This window comes from Hypanus sabinus, chromosome 7 (genome assembly GCF_030144855.1).
Source record: "Hypanus sabinus isolate sHypSab1 chromosome 7, sHypSab1.hap1, whole genome shotgun sequence".
In the NCBI taxonomy this organism is placed as follows: domain Eukaryota; kingdom Metazoa; phylum Chordata; class Chondrichthyes; order Myliobatiformes; family Dasyatidae; genus Hypanus; species Hypanus sabinus.
The window spans coordinates 43,015,714-43,039,618 of NC_082712.1; the positions used below are offsets into that span (position 1 = coordinate 43,015,714).

Below are 23,905 nucleotides of genomic sequence, written 5' to 3' on the forward strand. Positions count from 1 at the left end.
ATTTTCATTAGAAATTTCTCAGCTATGTGTTATTATTAAGTCCTTCATTAATCATTGATGGATAACCTTCTAGGATGCCTAAGTGCTAGCATACTAACCCATGTATCAGAGTATACGGGTAACAAATTGATTGAATGACCACTTGACAGTGAACATGGAATGCTGTTTTATCGAAGGTGCTGAGATCAAGCTTGCAGTTCTTGCACAGATTATACCAGCTTAATAAGTGTCACGTCCTCCCTTGAGTTTCCCCCAAAGTCTTCAATATTGCATATAAGCCAATAACCTGGGCAATCAGCCAACACATTAAAATAGTATATATTTTAAATAAGCTTACTTTGTTAAAAAATCCATGACAAATTTAAGGGAGATAGTTTAATACTTTGATTCTTTCTGTCAAAAAATTTAAAAGGCATCATAAGTCATTGTGTTAACCCAGTAACTTTAAGTAACCCAAATATAAATAAATGAACATGACTCTTTATAAATAATTCTCCTCATTGCTTAAAAAAATACAAATCCTGCCATTAATGCCCAAGTGCACAAAATATCAGAATCTTGGTTGCATTACAGAAGTTTTGCAAATGAATGTATTTAACGGAAACATTTGATGGTGTTATTTCACCCTGGGGCTGTGGTCACTTTTGAGTGGGGACAATGCAAAATTTTTCTCATTAGTGTAAAAGTTTGAGAACTCAGTTTGCCCTTACTCCATTTTTTGTTAAAATTCCAAAATCATTAGCAATAATTACTCTGAATTGGGAAAATTTCATGCAAAGAACCAAACTACTCTTCAAAGAAGTGCATGGTAATTGAGTTTCTTGGATTAATATTTAACTTCTACGAATATTGTTACAAAGCTTCAACTGGCCATTTTAAATGTCTCCACATTTGTCAGAATTTCCTGCATGTAAATTGCATTTTATCCACGGTAAATGAATTTCAGAAATAGACTTCTAATCTCTGAATCATTTTGAAACATCCTGGAGTTGCGAAAGTGATGCATAAATACAATTTCAAAGTCAAAGTTGAGTTTATTGTCGTATGTACAAGTACAAGTGAAATGAAAAACTTATTTGTCATGGCATCACAGGCACATAGCACCAGATTCACATCACTCAATAAAATAACATATTATCAACATAAATTATGCAAAATTAGACAAGAGAGAACACAGTCAGAAATATAACAGAGTTTATTGCAGTACTTTTTTTTATTTTGACTGACAAATCACTGTTAGAAGTGTCGACTATCAGAGAAGAAAGCAACATGGTTGGCTGCTTCTGGTGGCATTGCTCAGTCTGATTACAAGCAAAGATAAAATATCTAGTTGTATAAGTGCATTTACCTTGATGCTAATAATGAGGTTGACTATTGACTGCACATTGGAAAGATGATCAATGAACCATTGAATATAACCTGGCTGGATGAAAGATGTGCTGCTTGGGGTCAAAAGATGAACGGGGTGCCCAAAGTCAGCTGAAGGAATTTCAATCCTTTCAGCAGTAATTGTGGGAAGTGGGGAGAAGTAACTGGTTACGGAACAAATATGAATATGTGGAAAGAACCCTGTGCTCCCAAGATATTCAGGGATTTTATAAGCTTCACTGTATATGGCAGCATGCTAACCAAGTTCAAACACCATAGAACATGCAATATCATCAGCCCAGGGCACTTACCACCAGGGTACTTGTAGCAGACTCTGTCCTTCCAAAACTGGTTGATGGTGGTATAGTTTCACTGACATTTGAAAACTGCTTCTCACTGAGATGGAAGGATGCCAGCCTCTTACCCAAGCAAATAGTGTTGTGCAAAATCATTGCTGTGTTCCAATAGTTGCTTTTCTGTAGCCATAGGTCAACAGTAAACAGCTACCATGCAATATTTGATATTGTTTGATGTAATTTATCCTCTGCTACATAATAATGATGCCATTATATTTATGTTGCAAAACCCATCTTCATATAACCATAAAATGGGGAAAGATTAATCAGAAATGATAAAAGAGGAACCCAAAGGTAAAAAAAAATTACATATTTATTTTGCTTTCAGCTGTTCCCATTTAGAATACCAACTAATTTCAGAGCCAGTTTCAACTGCACAAACATTATTGTCTGAAGTATTTACTTAAAACTCAGACAGATGAGAGGAAACGATACTTTGATGGAACTTTGGAAGATCTTTTTGTTCTATCAGGATGAAAATTAATTCACACCTTCCTCTCTATCTTACATTTATTTATTGGCAAGAGTGGGATAGGAAGCTATTATAATGAGACTTGAAATAAATCTAATTGCGTGGTCCCACCCTTCAAATGCTGCACTGCAAATCAGTTTATTCTCCGTTAAATAGATCAAAGTAATCTGAATTCCTTTGATTATTAGGAGCTCCAAATCCAAGAGAATAATGAAACATTGTTGATTAGAGGAATGCAATATGTCGTCCGTGCAAAGTTATACCATAAGACCATAAAACATAAGAGCAGAATTAGACCACTCAGCCCATTATGGTCGATTTATTATCCCTCTCAACCATCTTCTCCTGCCTTCTCCCCATAACCTTTGATATCCCAACTAACCAAGAAGCTATCAACCTTCACTTTAACTATACCCAATGACTTGGCCTCCACAGCGATCAATGGCAATTAACTCCACAGGTTCACCACCTTGTGGCTAAAGAAATTTCTTCTCATCTCTGTTCTAAATAGACATTTTTCTGTTCTGAGATTCTGTCCTCTGGTCCTAGATTATAGGAAACTTTCTTTCCACTTTCACACTATCTGGTTCTTTCAATCTTCAATAGGTTTAAATGAGATCCCTTCATATTCTTCTAAATTCCAGTGAATACAGGCTCAGAGCCATCAAATGCTCCTTATACATTAACACTTCCATTCTCATGATCATTCTTGTGAATCTCCTCTGGACCTTCTCCAATGCTAGCACATCTTCTCTGAGATAAGGGAACATTTTCTCAGAGAAATAAGATAAACTGCTCACAATACTCCAAGTGTGCTCCGATCAATGCCTTATAGATCCTCGGCAATACATCCTTGCTCTTATATTCTAGTCCTCCTGACATGAATGCTAACATTGCATTTGCCTTCCTTAACACTGACAAAGCCTGCAAGTTGACCTTTGGAGAATCCTGTACAAGGGCTCAGAAGTCTTTTTGCACTTCTGAACTTTGAAATTTCTCCCCATTTAGAAAATAGTCTTTGCCTTTATTCCTTCCACCAAAATGCATGACTATACACTTCCCTACGCTATATTCCAAATGCCAATTTTTTGCTCATTCTCCCATTTTGCTACCTGTCCTCCTCTTTTCCGACCCCCCCCCCCCCCCCCATTACCTACCTTTGTGTCATCCACAGACTTGGCCACAAGCCATTAATTCCGTCATCCAAATCATTGACAAACTGCATAACATGAAAAGAAGCGGCCCCAATACCGACCCCTGAGGAACACCACTAGTCACCAGCAGCCAACCACAATTGGCCCCTTTATTCTGACTCTTTGTCTCCTGCCAGCCAGCCAATCTTTTATTTTTACTTTTCCTGTAGTAACATGGGCTGTTATCTTGTTAATGCACCTCCTGTGTGGCATCTATCTTTTGAAAGGTCTTCTAAAACTCCAAGTGAACAACATCCTCTGACTGTCTGTTGTCTATCCTACCTGTTATTTCCTCAAATAATTCCAGCAGATTTGCCAGGAATGGCAAACAGATGTCCTGTTATGGAAACCATGCTGATTTTGGCCTATTTTATCATGTGCTTCTAAGTTTTCAGAAACCTCATTCTTAATAATGGACTCCAACATCTTCCCAACTACAGAGGTCAGGCTAGTTGGCCTAAAATCTCATTTCTGCCGCCACCCTCCCTTCTTACAGAGAGGCATTACATTTGTAATTTTCCAATCCTCCACAACCATTCCTGAAGCTAGTGATTAATGAAAGATCGTTACTAATGCCTCCACAATCTCCGCAGCCACCTCTTTCAGAACCCTGAGAAAGGTGCATCTGGTCCAGGTGACATCTGCTTTTGGGTGTTTCAGCTTCTCAAGCATCTTCTCCTTTATAATAGCAACTACACTCAGGTCTGTCCCCTAACACTCTCGAATTTGTGGCACACTGCTGGTGTCTTCCATAGTGAAGACTGGTGCAGAATACTTATAAAGTTCATCCACCATTTCTTATCCCTTATTACTACCTCTCCATCATCATTTACAGCGGTCCATTATCCACTTTATTTTACTCTTTACATATCTGAAAATAAAACTTTTGATATTTCCTTCTTATCATTGGCTAGCTTACCTTCATATTTCATCTTTTCTCTCCTTATGATTTTTAGTTGCCTTCGGTTGGTTTTTAAAAGCTTCCCAATCCTCTAACTTTCCACAAATTTTGCTACATTATATGCCCTTTCTTTTGCTTTTATTCTGTCTTTGATTTCCCTTGTCAACCACAGTTGCTTCACTCTCCCTTTAGAATACATTCTCATCTTTGGGATGTATCTGCTCGATGGGTTGAAGGGTCCTGATCCATACTGTATCATCAATGTCTTTTTGACTCTACAACTGAGGGTTCATAGTAACTTGGAAATCATGCTTGAACAATTCACCAATCCTTAGAGTAATTGCTGCTGAGTAACCAACGCTAAAATAATTATTGTTATTAACAAAACAGTATATGAAAGATAAATAAATAATGGAATATCATTCAGATGTATGCAACATAACAGTCAAGTAATCTTAACTTGTATTGTGCGATAGCATTACTCAATTATACAGTTTCTATTAACAGTCAAGGATGGAGAGAGTAGGAATGAATCATACTAGTTGTGTTACTTGTAAATAAGGAACAGTGGTCTCACCAAGGAGAGAATTAGAATTAGAGAGTTCTGTGCTGTGAAATGTGATGTCTTGCACATTCTGGTTAAACCCAAATGTCTGACTAAGATGCATTCAAGGATTGTTGAGGGAGGAAAGAAGGATTTGCAAGAGTTCTGGCACGAACTTCCCAATAATCGTGAACAGTAGGAAATCCATTTGGACTAGGAAAAGGCTGATGTTATTCCCATTTTCAAAGGACTGGACAAAAGTGTTCTGTGGAAACTGTAGAGCACTGAGTTTTACGTTCACTGAGGATATAGCTGAAATGTTATGGAGAGGTCTATTGATGGTAAACAACTTTCTAACAATGTAAAAAAACAATTAGTATTCATGTCTTTACTGTTGTAACTGCCTGTTTTCATTAGAGCATGTGATGAAGGAACTTGATAGTGTAACAGTCTTTATGATGTATTTGGAATTTGGCAGGGTTTCTGATATAGTTCTGGAAAAGTTGGGATTGAAAATAAAAGAAGAGTAGTAGAAATATTTCACAAGAAATATATAACTAATTCATCAAAAGACTAGTCATGATGGTAGTCCAGTGAATATCATCTGTTCATATTTGGATCTCTTTTGCTTAAAATCCTCATAAATGATCTGGAACTGGGAGCTCAATGGCTAAACCTACAGATGTTATGTAGCCGCTGGTGGTTTTAAACTGCAAACCTGAACAAGATAAGCTGCAGAAGGATTTGAATGAGCTTGAGAACTGGCAGACAACTGGCAGATCCAACCTGGAAATAAGTAATACCTGTCAGAGAAAAAAAATCTTACTGGTTGTGTAAAACAAATCATATGCTGGATGTATTAAATGTTAATGTTGATGAGATAGTTGAAGTAATTCTGGCATTTGGTAGTTTATTAGAGTGGCCACACTGTTTCACAATTCTGAATGGCACAGCTTAATAGTACTCACAATTTTGATCACAACTGGAAAGGAGAGCTTGAAAATTTAACTATGAATTTGGGCATTTTGTAGGCAGAGAATGCATGCCTGAATTACAATATAATTATTGTTTCTTTAGATATTGGGGGACTAGATAACAATGGATTGTCCCACCTTGGTCTGAAGAGTGGGAAGATAGATTGAAGAAAGTCTGTGTAGTCAGAGAGTGTCCTGACTGGTTGCATCGCAGCCTAGTATGGAGTCTCCAACATATAGGATCACAAGAGACAGCCAAGGGTTGTAGACTCAGCCAGTTCCATCATGGGCTGTATCCTCCCCACCGTCGAGGACAGCTTAAAGAGACAGTGACTCAAGAAAGCAGCATCCATCATTAAAGTCCCTTACCATCTGAGACATACCCTCTTCACCTTACTACCATTAGTGAGGAGGACCCTGAAGGTCACAGTAAACATTTTACGAATAACTTCGTCCACTCCGGTACCAGATTTCTGAATGGTCCAGGAAGCCATGAATACAGGTTCAGTATTCAACTTTTGCATTATTTATTTATTTTTGTAACTTATTGTAACTTGTTATGTCTTGAACTGTACTGCTGCTGCTGCAACAACAAACTTCACAATGATGCCAAAGCTGATTCTGATGTTAGTGAGCGAGTGGCCAATCTAGGCAATGGATGGTCAGAGCTATTGATATCAGTTCCTTCAAATGGAATTTTTTCAGGAAATAATATTTTGGGCTTCAGTATATAATTAACTTGCGTTAAGCCCTGTGGGAAGTGTGGAACAATTGCGGACTAGATGACTTTGGCACTCCACAGCTAGTCCCCAAGTCATGTGGACTAATTAGTGTTGATTGTTCAGGATGGTTGCCCAACAACACCAATATTATATTCTGAATTTTTCAGAACAGTCATGAGATGCCAAATGATTCTTCTTTGCCAAACAGAAGTGATAAGATCCCTGGCAGGGAACATTATTTTCTTCACCATAGTTTTAAATCACTATTGTTTCTAAGTCATTGTTCACTTTAATCAGGTGGAATTGAATCATTTGTAGCAAGAAGTAGAAAGACCTGCGACAGGACGTTTAGGCCATATGAAAACATTGTTTCACGTCATTTCCTACTTGACTCCATAACCACTGTTTTCCTTGTAAGCTAAAAATCCATCCGTCTTCCCTTCGAAAAAGCTACTGGCTCATTGAGGAATATTTGGAATTAGAATTACCGATATTATAATTTTCGTTACAATATTTTAGATTATGTACCAGTGTCTTTAAGTATATGTTTGTATAAAATAGCATTACATTCTAAATGTCCCCAATTCAAATAGTATTGTTAAGAGTGGAATTACAATTCCTTAATCTTTTACCGATAATCAAAGCCCGTCTTCCACAACTTTCAGTACTAACTTCCAACCGGAAAACTTTTTGTCCTGCAATGTTGACCCGAGACTGAATGAGTTTAATGTTTGAATATCAGAAACCTATTAAGTGTCATATAAGAGTTCTTAGCTGTACTCAAACCTTATTGCAAACAAATAAAAAGAAAGTTAAACTTTCCATTGCTAAATTCTTTAATTCAGAGACTTAACTCGACATTTCCTGTTGAAGTTTCACGGCGTTATGGTTGCGCTGGTCCGTGTTGCTTTGCTTAAATGAATTATTTAACAATGACAGCCACTTCCAACCAATAAGTGTTAGTTTTCTACGTGTGAACTATCAGGTTTGATTTTCTTGTGCGTAAAGTAGAGTTCTTTGGGGAACTGACCTTCACAGTCACGCCCTCAGAATACAAATTAGAATGTGCATCCTTGTATAACGAAGACGGCGTAAATTAGGAGAATTAACCAGATGTACCTGCCTGTTTACTCGGAGCTACAGTTTTGCAGACATTACATCACACAAATCCCTGCACTGCATCAGTGTTTTGCGATACGATAAACATACGAAATAAAAAAAACCGCGCCGAACCGTGTCTAAAACGGTAACGTGAGCCATCGATCCACAACAAACTGTGGAGAAGGATCTTAAAAAATGACCAGTCGTCGCCGCTGTAACAAGCTGTATGACTGTAACCAGTATCTCTACACACCCCAAGCTATGTCACTACTGAATAAGTTTCTAACTTTTCATCTGCCATCTCATCAATAATTCTGCTTACCGCGTTTTGCAGCACATTTCTGTTCGCCGCGGGAAGGCGAAGGATTGATTATGACACTCGCCGCTGCTGTGTTGTGACATCAGTATTTAGTTGTAAAATTGTGAATAATGTGCCGATTGATGTATTGAAGTTGTCCGTGTTGGCCGTGCAAATTCAACTTTACAGGTTGGACCAGTCGGGGGTGAAACAGATTTTTGCTGGAACAGGCTCGCTCTGTAAAGCGGGATCAGCAGAGTCTCGGGATTGTCAAGAGGCGTCAGCAGCAAATGGACCACTTCAGACATTCGGCATAGGTGCTGCTTAAAAGTCTGTCAACTCAAAGGTTTACAGCTGGGAGCTGAATCTGAGAAGTTGCAGTGTTCGATGAGAGGGAATGTAGAAAGTGAAATCCAGCTCGTTAAATCGATTTTACATTGAAGGAAGGGTGAAGCGGGAAAGAGGGTTCATTATTTACAATTCAAAAAAGGAGTTTCAAAAATCCAACCCAGAAAGATATATATACATATATAATTTGATTGTGTGTGTATGTATGTATGCACGTATATATATATATATACATGCACACACACACACACACACACACACAGAGTCAAATTAGAGACTTAAAATAAAGACACCTAATTTATAAAGGAATTAACGGCAGTAAAATTAATTCCTGGAATAAATAACCGCCGGACATGGATTTTCTTGAGAATAACATAGCGTAATTATTTTTTTCTATTAGAACCTACTTTAGATTTCGTGCAGTTTCCAATTATTGATCTGTTAAATATGATGTCACCAGAGTGGTGGTGTGACATGTTGATATCGAGTGTAAAACGCCGTGGAACCTGTTTCACTATTTGATAAAACATGTTGGCCTCAAGCCGGGCGAGATGCTCAAGTTCCGATAACGAAAGGGAAGGCGGCGAGCAGTGATTCCGGGGTGATGCCCATATCACCGGGTGCTGCCTACACACCGTGGACGTGTTCACGTGGACCTGGTCCATTATATAATTCCCTGTCATGCACGAGTGATCCCGGGGGTATTGGGGACCACATCCCGCACTGCCGTTCTCTGACCACGGCCGGGATGGAGGGTATCGCAGAGGCTGAGGGTGGAGGATGCAGGATCTCTCCCGGCGCCCCGGGTCGGCATGCTCCGCAGGGCTGCAGAGCGGCTGCCGCAGCAAGTCCTCTCCCAACTTCTGCCTGGCTGTGCCGGGGCTGATTGACAGGTCCGTGCACCGCCTGGGTTTACTGTTCCCACCTCCCCCGCTCTTCCCCCCACCCCCACTCACGCTCCCCGTGGTGTGTGTGGGTATGAAGAGAGGAAGGAAGAGAGAGAGAGCGAGCGAGCGAACGAGAGAGAGAGAGAGAGAGAGGGAGAGAGAGAGAGAGAGAGGGAGAGAGAGAGAGAGAGAGAGCGCAGTGTCTCAGTCTCCCTCGCTCACTTATAGGGAAGTGTGTTGAGGGGCATCGGGAAGGCAGGGCGAGGATGTGGGGCTGGTGCAGAGATTAGAACCAGATATCCCCATCTATCTCCAACTACAACCCGCCTCAATTCCGCGCGCGCGTGTGTGTGTGCCGTCCTGTCCTCCCTCCCTCTGTGTGTGAGTGTGTGTGGTGCACAGTCTGCACCTTCTCCCCCACCCCCACCCATTCGCCGAGTTATCAGCTTCCCCGTCCCCCTGGGTCACTTGCCGTACTGTCAGGAGCTCTGAGGCGCCGAGTGCTGGTCGCGCACTCACTCCTCCGGCCCGGGCCGAGCCATGGAGCGGCGGCGGAGCGCGGCCGCCCTCCTCCCGGTGGCATTTCTCTGTCGGACCTATCCCTATTTCTGCTGCCTGGTCTGCTGGATACTAAAGGGGTGCAACGGGGCCGCGGGACACAACCAAGGTAAGCCCAGGCTCAGACCCTGGCTGAGCTGGAGGGGCGCGGGGGAATGGCCAGCTCTATCCTGGGAACTCCTCCCGCAGTCCGGTGACCCACAGCTAATCGTCCGAACCCCCACCTGAATGGACCCTCCAGATCCCACCCTCCGGCCTCAACCGACACTATTCTGCGACCCCGAGGCACACCCCCGATCCTTTGCATCGCCACCCTCTAACCCCCAACCTCCATCCCGACCCTCTGGAACCATCACTCCCGTTACCACAAGCTCCGCTTTGACACTCCTGGGACAGATCATTGACTTTCTAATGCTGGGTCAGGCACTCGCCCCGACATTTCATTCCCCACCCCCAGTATTTCAGCCGACGTATATTTAAATGCAAATTATACACTACAAACGCTCGATGCGATTCGGGATGCTGAGAACACAACCCGATTTACTGAATCTTTGGATGAAACCTCGATTGATCGGTCACCTCTCCTCTGTGAACTTCTTATTTTCGGACTCATCCACTCTCTCCTGCGCTGGTGACTGACTGTTCATTACTGTCTTCTCCCTCACGAAGGGTTGCCCCTCGCCATGCTTTCCCCCGGCTTTAGGAAACTGCCCCATTCTAACTTCACTGTTGGTGAAGGCTCCAGCTGCGGTCAGCTCTCGCTGCCGCCTCGGGCATAAATAAGGGCACAACTGTCAGGGCGAGTAGGGAATTTTGCAAATAAATTGATTGCAACTGCAAACTTAACATTAAGCGTCATTTTATAGCGACTTGCTTTTTGTCTGGAGTGAGTAGGGTTTAAACACGAATGTTAACAGGTTCTGCCTTTGACAATCAGTTGCCAAGTCACATTGAATTCCCAGTCGTCAGCAATGGCCCGACCCGTAACATTTTCACCCGTTCTGAAACTTTCGGGAGAGTTTGCGGGGTGAAGACGGTTGCTATGCGTCCGGTCTTTCGGGGATATGAAATTCTTTTAGACCTTGATAATGCAATTTGTATTCAGTATAAAAAAACACAGCATTATCTAAAAAGTTTACCGAACCGAGTCATTCTCACTTGAGTAGTAAATCCACCCCCATCTCACCCGGCCGCCGGAATTATCTCCGTTAACAACGAGGGCATTTCGGTGGCCTTATATTTGCAACAGACATTTGGCGTGAGATGGCATTGGGGGTTGATATCGAGTATTTAATGGCAGAGAGCGAGTCGATAGGAGTGACTGGTGTTGTGACCCACAGTTAATGTTTTAAATGGACCCGAGTCTTCTTAGGCTGCACTGTCGTGTTTGGTATAGATTTGTTCTTTGTATCTGGTTTCCTTTTCAGTATGCTCCCGGAATCTTGGTGCAAGGCCCGTATCTTTCAGTATGTACGGAAATTCAAACCAGTGTGATTTAAAAAAAACAAAAGCAAAGCCAAATTGGGAAGCTTAATCGTAGCGGCCTTGTGCAGACAACGGCAGTGAATGTTCGCCCGCCGTTTGAGCACCGTTGTTTATTTGGTGGACAATGAAATCTCAATCGGCCTTTCATACTGCCAGTTATGAAACAGTAATTTTTTTTACTTTCTCCCGCGTTCGCTTGCTAATCACAATCCTACAGACCATAAGACATAAAGATTACATCTATTGCAGCAGAAAATGAGAAGTTTGAATGATCTTTTGGTTGTTATGAGGGTTGGGACTGTAAACGGTGACATCAATGGGCAGAAATAAACTTGTCCCTCGGAGAACAGATGAAAGTCGAACTATGTATATATTCACCGTTGTGTTTCCCTTTTAAGTAAAACTATTTGCAAATTCAGGTAACCAGAACATACTTTCTAAATAGTGATGAGCTTCACTCGAAGCTTAATAGAAAAAAAATCAAATTTCTTTACATTTACCGTTCATGTTTGAATGATTGTGGAATTGGAATGCTACCATTACTATTTCGTAAATAAAAACTATATAAATTCAAAACACTGCTGTTATCACTAAAATTCCCCGCTTAAGATAGAATTACTTGTGAATTATTTCAAATCTCGGTCCTGTTTCTCATCTTTGCATGTCTTTCCTATTTTTCCGCTTTTCGTTGGTTACCGTATGACAGAAAGTTGTTTTGATTTGTAGGCTGTGGTAATCTGCATGGGTGCAGTGGATGTAAGGGGGTTAGAACCGTCACTATTTATTGGCTCAGTTAGCACTTAATCATTGCAACTGAAGTAACACCCGTTTGTAGTCTGTGGTCAACATATCTTTTCAGAAAATGAACCAGCGTGCCAGAATTGTCATTACTGTCCATGAAATTTTAAATCCACGATTTTATTGAACTGAATTATGTGAATGAAGCTGATATTTTATTGCTGTCAGTTTAGAATATCTGTTGCCTCAATTTTAAGCTTATTCTTGTTTTACGAAAAACACTTTTAGTAAACAAGAGAAAACGTGCAGATGCTGGAAATCCATGCAATACACACAAAATGCTGGAGGAGCTCATCAGGCCAGGCAGCATCTATGGGAAACAGTACAGTCGACGTTTCGGGCCGAGACCCTTCGGCAGGACGCTTTTAATAATTCGTGTCCTCTTTGGTTTTGCTATAAAGGTTGGAAGATCCTTGGCACCAGGCAAACACACACGAAAACAGATTCAAAATGGGTAGCGAATAATTTACAATACTGTGCCTTCCAAGGGGAAAGCTGGGTAATAATATAATTAGAAAATATCGTTGTTGTTAAAATAGCTAATCTTGCAGTATGTTAACAAGCCTGATAATTATGCTGTCATAAAGTTGTGGGATTGTCTCGATCACCTCTGAAGCAGGTAATATTGATAATTGTCTCTTTGCGTATGAAATGTCCTTCACACTTTCAGCCACGCCTGTTTCCTGTTTAAGATCAATAAGCGCCTTAGTGTTCTCGGGATGGGACATTACACCTGCTACTGACCAGGCAGAAACAGTCCAAAACAGCATCTACACTGTTCCTTGAGTCATTTCCAACACGGATTTGGATCCAGCATGGAAGTTGGTTATTTGATACCGAAAATTGTATTTGGTGGTGAAGCGCTTAAGCTGCTGGCATTCAGTTTCCCCCATCCTTGGTACAAGAACAATTTAAATCTATGTGACTCCAGACCCCACATACATAACTGACTCTTAACCCTCCTCAATTCTGGCCGATTAGCGGCTGTATAAACGCGGACACTTACAAACATCTCTATATCCTGTAAAGGATACTCCCTTCTTCTGTAGGGCCTAATTTATTTCTCTATATCTCACCAAAGAGGACTTCTTTTTCAATGGCTACAGCAACTACAGTGGAAAGGAGGTTTTGTGTATTAAGGGCTGTTGGTGATGTCTTCAAACCCTGAGGCAGAATCTGGCGGAATGAATCAGCGATGTAATGTAAGGCAAATTTATGACACTCGTATAGCAAAGAACAGGAAGGTTAAAGAGGGAGATGCGTGTTTCTTAAAAAGGAAGGGAGAATATAAAATTTAAATATCTGTTCTACTGGTAAACAGCCAATTTCTCAGCTAGAAGCAGTTAATCATTTACAGGTAGATATTTGTGACAGGCAAAAAATGTGGCTAAACCTGCAGTCATGCATTCTGCCGTGCTGAACTGTCAAGAGTTTGCTCGCAGTCTCTGTAATGCGCGGTGTTGATTGGGATGAAAAATGTTAGCACGTTACAGTAGGACGTCAATGCGCTTTCGCGAAACAAAAACAAAACAAATTAGCTCGCCCAGAAAGATTTAGACAAGATTCTACTGGGCTTCTATGCTCTTCCAGCTCAGTATGGGAAAAATGCCAACGTATGAACAGAATAAAATTGCTCCATTTCTCGCTTAATACTGGACTCGAGACTTTAGTCAAAATCTATCGAAACTTGGAAATGAAGGCAGATCAATGTGAGCTGATGTTAAAAAGGATTTACCTCGCTGTATATAGGATGATTAATTTATTCCCCACTGACTATAAACAAACTCCTTATTTTGTCCCATCATTATTTGAGCTTACTTAGTTAACCCTAACCAGCAGTTCTGGTCGCTGCAAGAATTCTCCAAAAATCGTTTTCCGGCCAGAGTGGTCGCTTTGCCCGATCGGCCTCCCTCAGAGGGTTAGCTGGTTCTCCTACTTCGGTACTGAAGCAGGGTCTCGGCCCGGAACGTCGACTGTTGATTCTTTTCCATAGCTGCTGCCTGACCTGCTGAGTTCCTCTAGCATTTTTTTTTGCTTTGGCTTCCCAGCATCTGCAACCTTTCTCCTACTTCCTCGTCCCAACTCCATCCCAGTTATGTGGGGTTTTCACCTGGGCTTTCCTCCATTTCTCCCATGAGATTGTTTAAGGCAAGACCTGTGTCCTGCTGGCAGTGCGGGTGGACTGGTGCCTCACAGTCCGTTACAACGCGACATTTTGTTTGTGCCTCCAGCGCCCGCGCTTTTGGAACGGCGAGGAGTAACTTCAGCGTTTTCCTCCTTTACCCGTTGAAAAATAAACAAATATCAAACAAAACGTTATAATCTCTGCCAAATTCGTTTTGTCTTGTGACTGATTTGATTGCAGTCTTTGAGGACAAGGTGAGGGAAGCCGAACTGGTCTCAGTGGAGATAATCGTTCACCCTGGGCAGTTTCGGCTCTGTGCCTTAATGGCAATCTTTGGTTCAGTGGCTTGTCTATCTCCCAATCACGGCTTCAATTCGCAATTACGTTTATTTCCAAAAATGTGAAGTATTTGGTTTCTGAAAGGAACGCTGAGGTCAATATTTCTTCACAAGTAGGGTTGTGATGATGCGTTCATCTGTCGATCCTCTCGCCTCACCGCAAAATAACTTCGACTCTTGTTCTTGCTACATCACAGTGACGCTTAGGGAAATTGCTCTATTTGGCTACAAAACAAAGACTTGCATTTCAGTCATTGTTCTACCCCAAGTTTATTTCAGTCAAATACTCCTGGCAGGTAGTCACTACTGTAATCCCAGAAACTGCAGTCTGTGCGGCAGTGGTCTCAAAAATATGGATAATGATTAAACTGTTTTTCACGTGTTGGTAAGTTGTTCATCCAAATAGCAGCGAGGAATCTATTGCGAGGAGGGTGTTAAGTTTCAGTTAATGGCACCGGACCACATTGCAGAGATACCTCAAAGATGCTCTGAGATTTCCTGCTTATGAATCCAATTTAGGGCTGAGCCCTTAGCCTTCCGATGTAGGTATGAATCTGGTACAACTGAATCGTGAGTCCTAGCTGTGAAAGCGAGCCATCAGGTGTTTTCTTACACAATAATCTCCCTACTCTCCCAAAGGTAATGATTCTGGCTAGCTTTATGGTTCTGATGTGGACTATTTACTGTCTCTTCTAACTGACCGATCTTCATGGATGAATCTGGACGATCAGCGTCGGTTCAGCAGGATGAGTGTTGACGGGGTGTTCATTCATTATATGGGAGTGAGAAGACATCAAGGCTGATGTGGTAGGTTTCCCAAGCAACGTCTTGCAACTAGAGGTCTTCAGTTCAAGAGGACTAGTGTAAAGTGTTTGGCTTCGCTTCAGCCCAGTGTGCCAAGTTCAATGCAATACTCCAGGCTCTGCTGGAACTGACTGACGCAGCCAAATGAGCTAATTTTGTATATAGAGAGAGAAAAAAACAGGCTTTTGGACAGCTATTTATTCAATGGGAATGCTGGCCTGGAGTTACAATAAATAGCGGATGCCGCGAAATAGTTCAGTCTGTACAGGGTTTGATGTTATCAGCCAAAGCTACACTGTGTATGATCTGAGTACAACAGACTGGAGGAGAAATTTCAACTTTGGGATGACCAAAAGGCAGGGGATGTCAGATCGGGAAAACGTTGTGGACAGGAGTACCTGTATGAACTTTCTCTGAGAGCAGAAATGATCGATCATCCAGCTAAATAACTGGTTTAGAGGCATTGTCTGCAGTGAAATGAAGTGTAGTTGGGCCTTCCTATTCTTGTCCTGGATGGTATACTGTGAGTGGGCTGTTAGTGCAGCTCACAACTCTGTTTGCACCTGGTGTGCTTCCATGAGTTCAAGGCAAAAGTTTAATGTCCCTTAATTGCCAGTATTTCATTTTAATGGTGTCAGCAAAGTGAAAAGGTATTTGACCTGTCATTTATCTAACTATCATTATTTTTGTTGCCAAGGCCAGCTTTTGTTGTCCATTCTTAAGCCCTCCTTAATTTGCCATCTCAGCAGGCACTTTTTAGACCTATCTTATTACTGGGTCTGGAGTCACATATCAGCCAGACCAGATAAGTAGGGAGGTTTCTATTGCTGAAGTTTGCTTGTAAACCAAATAAAGAATTTTAAATAGTTAGGTACTTCCACAATCATCTTCGCTGAGATGGATAGTTTATCTAGGGGTTAGTTCTTTAAATACTGGTATTGTTGCAAGCAGTCTCAGTTCCTGGATACTCAGTCCAGTAACTAATCAATAATGATCTCATAATCAGGAAGCACTGTGCAAACAATGAACATCACAAAAGCATGTTGCTAGATGTCCAGATGAAGGGTCTAGGCTCAAAACATCAACTGTTTATTCCTTTCCATAGATGCTGCTTAACGTGCTGAGTTCCTCCAGCATTTCGTGTCTGTTACTGGCTGTTGTCTTCAGTTTGTGAGATTGTTGCTCTGTGGTTGCAACTCTGTTGCTCTAGCCATGTGGTTTCCTAAACAACGTTAATAACTACTTTTCAAAAGTATTTACAGTAAAAATCTAGTAATCTGCTGTTGGCATAAGGCTCACCAGGTGCTGTGTCCCACAATCTTTTCCACTCACTGAGGCTCTGCCCTCAGGTTCCCTTTAAAAATATATATTACTCTCAAAAAAGGGTGATTTAAAATGGTGTGGGTGCCATAATAGGAAGAACGTCGAAAACATTTGGAAACTATGCTGAACCAGCACTACTAAGATCCTGAGGATACAGGATTATTGGAGTTTTGCTCTGTGAATTTGTAGAAATCACTAAGTTAATGGAAGTTGTGCCTTCAGACCTTTGAAAATGCTACTCTGAGCTTACAGAGCCCATTTTGACTTGGAAGAAAACCATTTAATTACCAGAAGGTTGAATAAGATCAATGAATTATCATGTAAAATATTATATGCTGTCAAAGTTATGTGCTGAATATCACCGCCCTCATGTAAAGTGCCCCAGAGAGGCCTCTGCATAGCTGATTACATTTAAGTAGGATTAATAATACTTTTTTTTGAATTTCGAATTGAATTCAGGTTATTGTCATTTAGCAACCACAACCGCAATGCAGTTAAAAAATGAAACAACGTTCCTCCAGAACGATATCACAAAATCACACAACAAAACAGACTACACCAGAAAATCCACATAACGTTTGGCAATCCCCAAATCCAGAGTCTGGAGAGGCTGCTGCGTATTAATATCGCGCTACCATCGTGTTCCCTGGAAAGGAGCTCCAATCCCACCAGACAAAATATGACTACCCAGACACTTATAAACTTATATAGATAATTGAGTATACTGTAACTCAATGAGAGTGAATACTAGCTTCTCTCCTCAGATTATATATTTAGTTGAATTTTCGGTCCCTTTCTTGTCATGAAATATTTAGGATTTTGGAACAATAGGTCTGGCTTTCAGATAAGAAATGAAGAATCCAATAAAATAAACTTTATTGAATCTATAATTTGCATAAACTTTGGTGAATTATTATATAATTATGATGCTGAAAATACCAATTGTGTGGGTGTAATCAGTATGAATAGAGGGAAAACCATTCATTATTTACCTTATTAGTTAAAATATCAGGCGAGTCATTTGACGCTGCAATAGGCAGTTTCCAAGCTCTGGAATCAGGCTTTAATGAGGATAAATCTTGTCATCATTACCCTGTAAAACCGGCAACTTCTGTCATCAGCACGTGTGCAGTTAGACGTGAAGATGCTGTCAGCAATAAAGTTCCACATGGTGGATTGTTCAAGTGTTTTACAGATGAATTCAACATAGAATTGATGATTTGATAAGAGCTGACAATTATTGTTTTCATCACCACTGCATCAGCTCTTGAAAATACTAAACCTTGTTTAATCAAGAGTTAGTGAGTTGTTAATAATATTCTAACTAATTAACTCGTAGCACAAAAATAAAAAAAATGATCTAAGAAATGCTATCACTTAAAATTAATACTTACAAATGCTATAGTTTTATAGCAAAGAGTATTTCTTATAGTTTGAAAGTTAATTCATGTGATTTGAACTTCTATGGTAATTTTATATAGAAGTCCAAATCTCTAAAATTTTTAATATGTTAGTTAACCAGATTTTGCACCTTAATGGTAGTGGAATTATTATCTTTCATTCATATTATTGAATTGGCAGCAGCTTCCAGAGAATTCATATGTCCAATTAAATATACATTCCTCTGTGTGATTGCCTGGCTTTTCTCAGATTCAACTATTTTTTAAACTTACCGAGTGTAATCTTAAAAAAAACGGATCTACAAGCTTTACTTAGTGTAGAAACTTTGAAAACATTATGCTTTGTTAAATATGACTTATAAGTGCTTTTAATGACATAGTAACCCAAAATTATCTACCTTTCTTGCCCTTAAAAACTAATCTTACTGTCCTTACTGTCACTGTCCTTTCCTCAGATGTACAGAATGCAATGCATGTTAACCATAGCTTGAGTATTAGTAACAGTCTGGTCACATTTTACAAGGAGGACAAACTTGTGCTGGAGGTTGTACAGAATTATTTAATAATATTGAAAAGACTGAAAAACTGGATCTGAGGAAAGATGGGGTGTTGCTTTCCTCAGAATACAAAAGGACTGTTAGTGAGATATATAAAATTACAAGGGACATGTTAGATTAAATAAGAGGATTTCTTTCCCTTCAATGAATGATCAAAATCCAAGAGGCATGGAGACATAGAGATACAGAATGGAACAGGGCTTTTGACCTACTGAGTTTGCATTGACCATCAGTTTACACTACTCCTGCTTTGACTGGTTGGAGAATTGTAAGAGAGATGTGGGAAAGCTCTATAAGTATCTGGAATCAAATGCCTGTAAGGTTAGTGGAGAAAAACCCCTCATTACATTTAATCAAGAGCCTGGATGATGAAGAACTGTGAATTTGCAGGCTAGTAGATCAAGAACAGGAAGCTGGGGCTAGGCTGAGTAACAAGGACACATTGTGCTGAATGGTCTTAATTGTGTAACAGATTTTATTTTGTCCCATTTATCTCAAAACTATACTTTTAGCATAATGATTACAAGTTATTATTTTTAATGTTTGTACTGCAGTTTCCATTTAATCTTTACTTCAATAAAAAACAATTACAAAAATTTTAAACAGAAAATAGTGCTTTTCTCTTCCTTGTTTTGTAATAAATAAGAATTTTCAATGTGATTGGTTGCCCCGTCTATTAATGACGCCAGCTTGTTTGATAGCATCAGTTAACTCAATGCCTGAGATCCTTTGGAAATGACCGAGCAAACAAGAACATTTTTAGCAAAAAGATCACTGAAACATCGTAAGCAGCCTTCTTCAAAATCGGTAGTAGTCCCTTAACTACTGACCACAAAATTCAAGCCAAGAATGACAATGCATGATCTTTATAAATGTTTTATGTAAAAAAAATCCCATGTGTGGTTTGTAACCTTCTGAGAGTGATTAGCCCTCATCTGGTTAAAAGAGCCTTCAATAATTCAGCTTCATTTCAAGTAGAGATCCAAAAAGAAATTGTTGATGTCGGACCAAGCTGTCTGTTAATTATTACGTATAAAATGTTGGTATTATATACTCAGCCCTATTACTTGTTGTTAATAATCTTTCAGTTTGGGATTTAAAATAGTTTTACTATTTAGTTGTTATGCACACATCTACTTAGTGTTATGATGTATTGGGTAATGTAGTGATATTAGATGTTTTTAATGGAGTGAGTATTGGACATTTAAAATGGGATCCAGGTGAAACAGCTCAAAATTTGTTTGATTAGTCAGGTTGTATTTGTTAGATATTATGAGATCAAAATGGCAAGCTTTATTTTCACAAGAATACTGTTCATCTTTATGATATGTATATTTATGGCTCTCTGATGGCCTGTAGTAATTATTCTTTAGAAAGATTAATGATGCAAACACAGAGAAAATATAGCTTAAGTGAACAGGTCATCCTGTCGCTGAACTTGACCAAAAACATATTCTGAGTACTTCAGATCTTAAAGATGATTCCAGCTGAATCAGTCTTCATTGTATTATGTCACCCACACATTGCATGCCTTTCTGCTTGATATTCGATCCCTGTGCCCCTCATGCACAAACACCACATAAATATGGTCTTAATCCATTAGCCAGATCCCCTAATGACACAAGAAGTGGGCATGCAAAGGAAGGAAGCAAATGAGCTCTGAAACTTCAAAACCACACAGATCTTCTGGTTTGTGCAAACGGTAAAAGCAGCTGAAGCCGTTCCCTCTCCTGACAGCACATCTCTTGGCTGCGCATGCACCAGATGCTGCTGCACTGTACGACAGAGCATTGTGCATATTAAGAAGCTGCATTGCATTTAGTTTTGTAATGCTGCATTTATTTTCAGCAAGGGGAAATGGTGCAACATTCTGAGGATTTGGATAGTGTTTGTCTGTTGGGAAAGTCCTGCTCAAAAGCTGCATGTTTGTCAAGTGGTGTCATAGCCTCATACATGATGTATATTTAGAAGCACATCTTCCAGTGTCAAGAGCTGTTCTTACAAATATCCTCCCTGTATCTGTGCAATGCATAGGCTTTTTTTTACACATTCTCTATGGAAATATCTCTTTCTAATCTTTATCTTATCTGACTTATCCACATCTTGGCATTTCACAAGCACTTGGCACAGAAACCACATCAATACACCACTTTGTTCATGTCAGACCCCAGAGCTGTAGAGTGCATTCTTCTTTTAATCCTGAGAAATATAACGTTAATTGTTGTGACCCGATTAAAATTAGTTCATGACAATGTGTCAACATCCAAGATCTGTGCCTGTATTCAGACTGAAAATGATGTTAATTATTAAAAAGCGGACATGAGAAACATTTTGAGGAAATTGCCGAAATGGAAGATTAACTGCACTGAGTATTGTTATTCTGTGAAGTAACAGCACACAAAATGTCAGTAAGACAAATAGTCGGCAATTATAAATTTTACTGTGGCATAGTGTTTCATCTTTTTACGTTACATGTATGACCTTGTGTGAAAAAAAGGTATCATTAATATTAAATGTGTGTAGGTGATGTCATTCCTCATTAACAACCATACAGTAAAAAAAGCTTGAGACTGACCACCAGCCAGTAACTGAGCTTGATGGGTAAACTGAAAGACACTATTATAGACAAATATAAAAGGAAGCCTTTTAGAGAAAATTCACTAATTTAATATTTGTGAGTGTCATAACCAAGAGACAAATTTGTTTCCAAAAATCAGCTTTCCTCCTCTATTGAATGACAACTACGTGTAGGATACTCCTTCATTTTAACTGGTTACCATAAATAGCTCCAAAAACTCCTTCAAATAATAAGGCAAAGCATGCATGACATAGTGTGATATTCATGGATGAATTGGTAAAGAAATTTCTTGTCCATTGAAAAACCTTAACAGAGCTGCACATTCTGTCAACATCAAGAACTCAGCATTAATGATTAGAAATGTACATATTGTCCACGTTATTATTGAAATATGTTATTCACATCTCTTTGAAAGTTTTATAGAGGTATGGACACAGAAAACATCCTGCTAGATGAATGACATTTTTATACTTCCCCCAATGAGTCAGTAACTGAACTGAGCTCGTTTTTTGCTTAAAACACTGTTAAAGTTTTACAGTCAATACCCACATTGATTCCTGTTGTCAACAACAGAAGAATGCACAGGTCTAATGACTGTGGGTTCTCAGAATTGGCATGTGGTTCACTGTATTTCAGATAGTGTGTAATAGCACAAGGAACCCCAAAACACATTTATTCACATTATTTTCATATTTAATATATCATTAAAACAAGATAAATAGGTCTCTTTTTCATTCATGTTAACTTACGCTTTTAATTAAATGGAATATGCATAGCTGCACTGTTTTCCTGAGAAAAATAACACTTTTGCAGATATGAAATAAATCATTTTGTAATGCAGAGCACAAGTTACAAAAAAAACCAGACAAACTAAGTATAGTTAAAAGTAAGTTTAACAAAACATGCAGCAATGTTGTATTTGAGAATACCGCGCTGTTATGATGCTCCAATTTAAATGAACGACAGTATAAGACCGGTAAACCTTGTCTACTTCACTCACATCGACACAGAACAGTTCCACAGCATATGGAATCACTTTCAAGGACTTTGGAACTTATGTTCTCAATATTATTTTTTTATTTAGTGTCTCAATTAATTAATGAATTTTAATTGAACAGTTTGTCTTCATAAGGACATTTTTTTATTTGTTCACCTTTGTGTGTAGTTTTTCATTGATTCTATTGTGCTTCTTTGCATCTACTGTGAACGCCTGTAAGAAAATGAATCTCGGGGTAGTGTATGGTGACATGTACATAGATAATACATTTACTTTCAACTATGTCATTCAGTTGAAGTCTACTGCTAGTGGACTGTTTGACTTTTCTTTATATCTTTTGGTACTGATGAGAAAAATCTACTGATATCATCTGCCAATATAATCTCATATTCTCAGACTCTTGGGGAAAGAAAGTTCCAGATACTGCATGATAATTTTGCCCTTTTCTTAAAAGTGCATTCTTAACAAAGATACTGTTGAAATGCATGCTGGTGTTGAATTGTATATTCTATGTAATGTGCAAATGTGAAATTAATAGCTGCGTCAGAGGGATGCCTCTTCCTTAAGATGAATGTTAGCTTTTTGTTTCTAGCCTTCTTAAATTATCTGCAGCTGGCTTTGTCTGCAGCCATGGATTAATGCAAACTTGGCTGATTGTTTCATTATTTGCTTTTACAGTTAATTTACTAGACTCCAGAGCTGTAATGGGAGAGCTGGGGTGGATAGCCTACCCAAAGAATGGGGTAAGTCTTTCATCACGTTCTTTGCTTCAAGCTGTATTAGCAGTCCATGTATTACGGGTACATTTCAAGGTCTGAAACTCCCTGGAGAAATTCTTTACCGACTAATATTAAAAAAAAGGATTTCCTGTGCGATATAAGGTAGGCTAGTGTGTTTGTACAAAAGACAAATCTCTATTACATGAAGATTTAGATTTAACTCTTCCTGAGCAACTCCTAGATGGTAGTGAAATAATGGAAAACACTAATGTAGCCTCCTTGTGCTAAACGTGATGGCTGTCTGTGTAGTGAAGGAAATGATGCTGATTTATTCAAAACATGCTTTGTGTTCACTGACCTACATTGGCTCACAGCCCACCACTACCTTAGTTTTATCATTCGCATACTTATATTTCACTCCCCCATGCTATTCCCTGCTTGTCCCTGTAACTTCTAGCAGCCATGCAACCTTCCCGGTGTTGCCTGCTTGTACATCCCCACTTAATTCACCTGACTACTAATGGTCTTGCCACTCAGATGTGAAACTACCTCAAAACCTTTCTGCTTCCTTGCTTTTCTCTCCTCCTTAAGCTAGTGCTTTCAAGCAAGCACTTCATCCCAATCTTTGCCTTTGTAAAAATGTCAGTCTAATTTCAATCCTGGGAAGTGTATTTTACTCCATTCAATGCAGTAAATAAGTTCATTCTGTTTTAATTATAGTTTTAATTCCAAATATGCAAATCTGGAATACAAATAATTTAGCTAATAATGGTAATAATAGGCTATAATGCCATGATAATCTTGCATCTAAAATCACTTCGTAATATTCTTTTGAACGTTGTATCTGTTCTGGTTAAGAGGGGAAGCAAAGAGTTTCATATCGGGATGTCTATTTTTAGAACTCTCAATAGTTTTGAGAAACTACAGCTGCTGCATGAAGGAAGTATTATTCACAAGTAATATGAATATGATTTAAAATGTAAACACAGATTATTTATAATGATGGAGATGTCAGGAGAATTCAAATCATGTTGGTCGGGAAGTGTGATTAAATTTGGG

At 39.5% G+C, this 23,905-nt stretch overlaps 1 protein-coding gene across 2 annotated transcripts in view; it reads left to right on the plus strand.

The window, feature by feature from the left end:
* Positions 1–9,252: 9,252 nt before the first annotated feature.
* LOC132396757 (ephrin type-A receptor 5-like) overlaps positions 9,253–23,905 on the plus strand; it is a 341,786-nt gene continuing 327,133 nt past the window's right edge. Inside the window, exons 1-2 of one of the 2 annotated variants that reach the window (XM_059974618.1) lie at positions 9,253–9,831; positions 22,806–22,870. In XM_059974618.1, coding sequence (XP_059830601.1) covers positions 9,705–9,831; positions 22,806–22,870 — 192 coding nt within the window. In that variant the 5' untranslated portion in view covers positions 9,253–9,704. The remainder of the gene's footprint in view (positions 9,832–22,805; positions 22,871–23,905) is intronic. The other variant, XM_059974617.1, reaches the window with a different exon arrangement.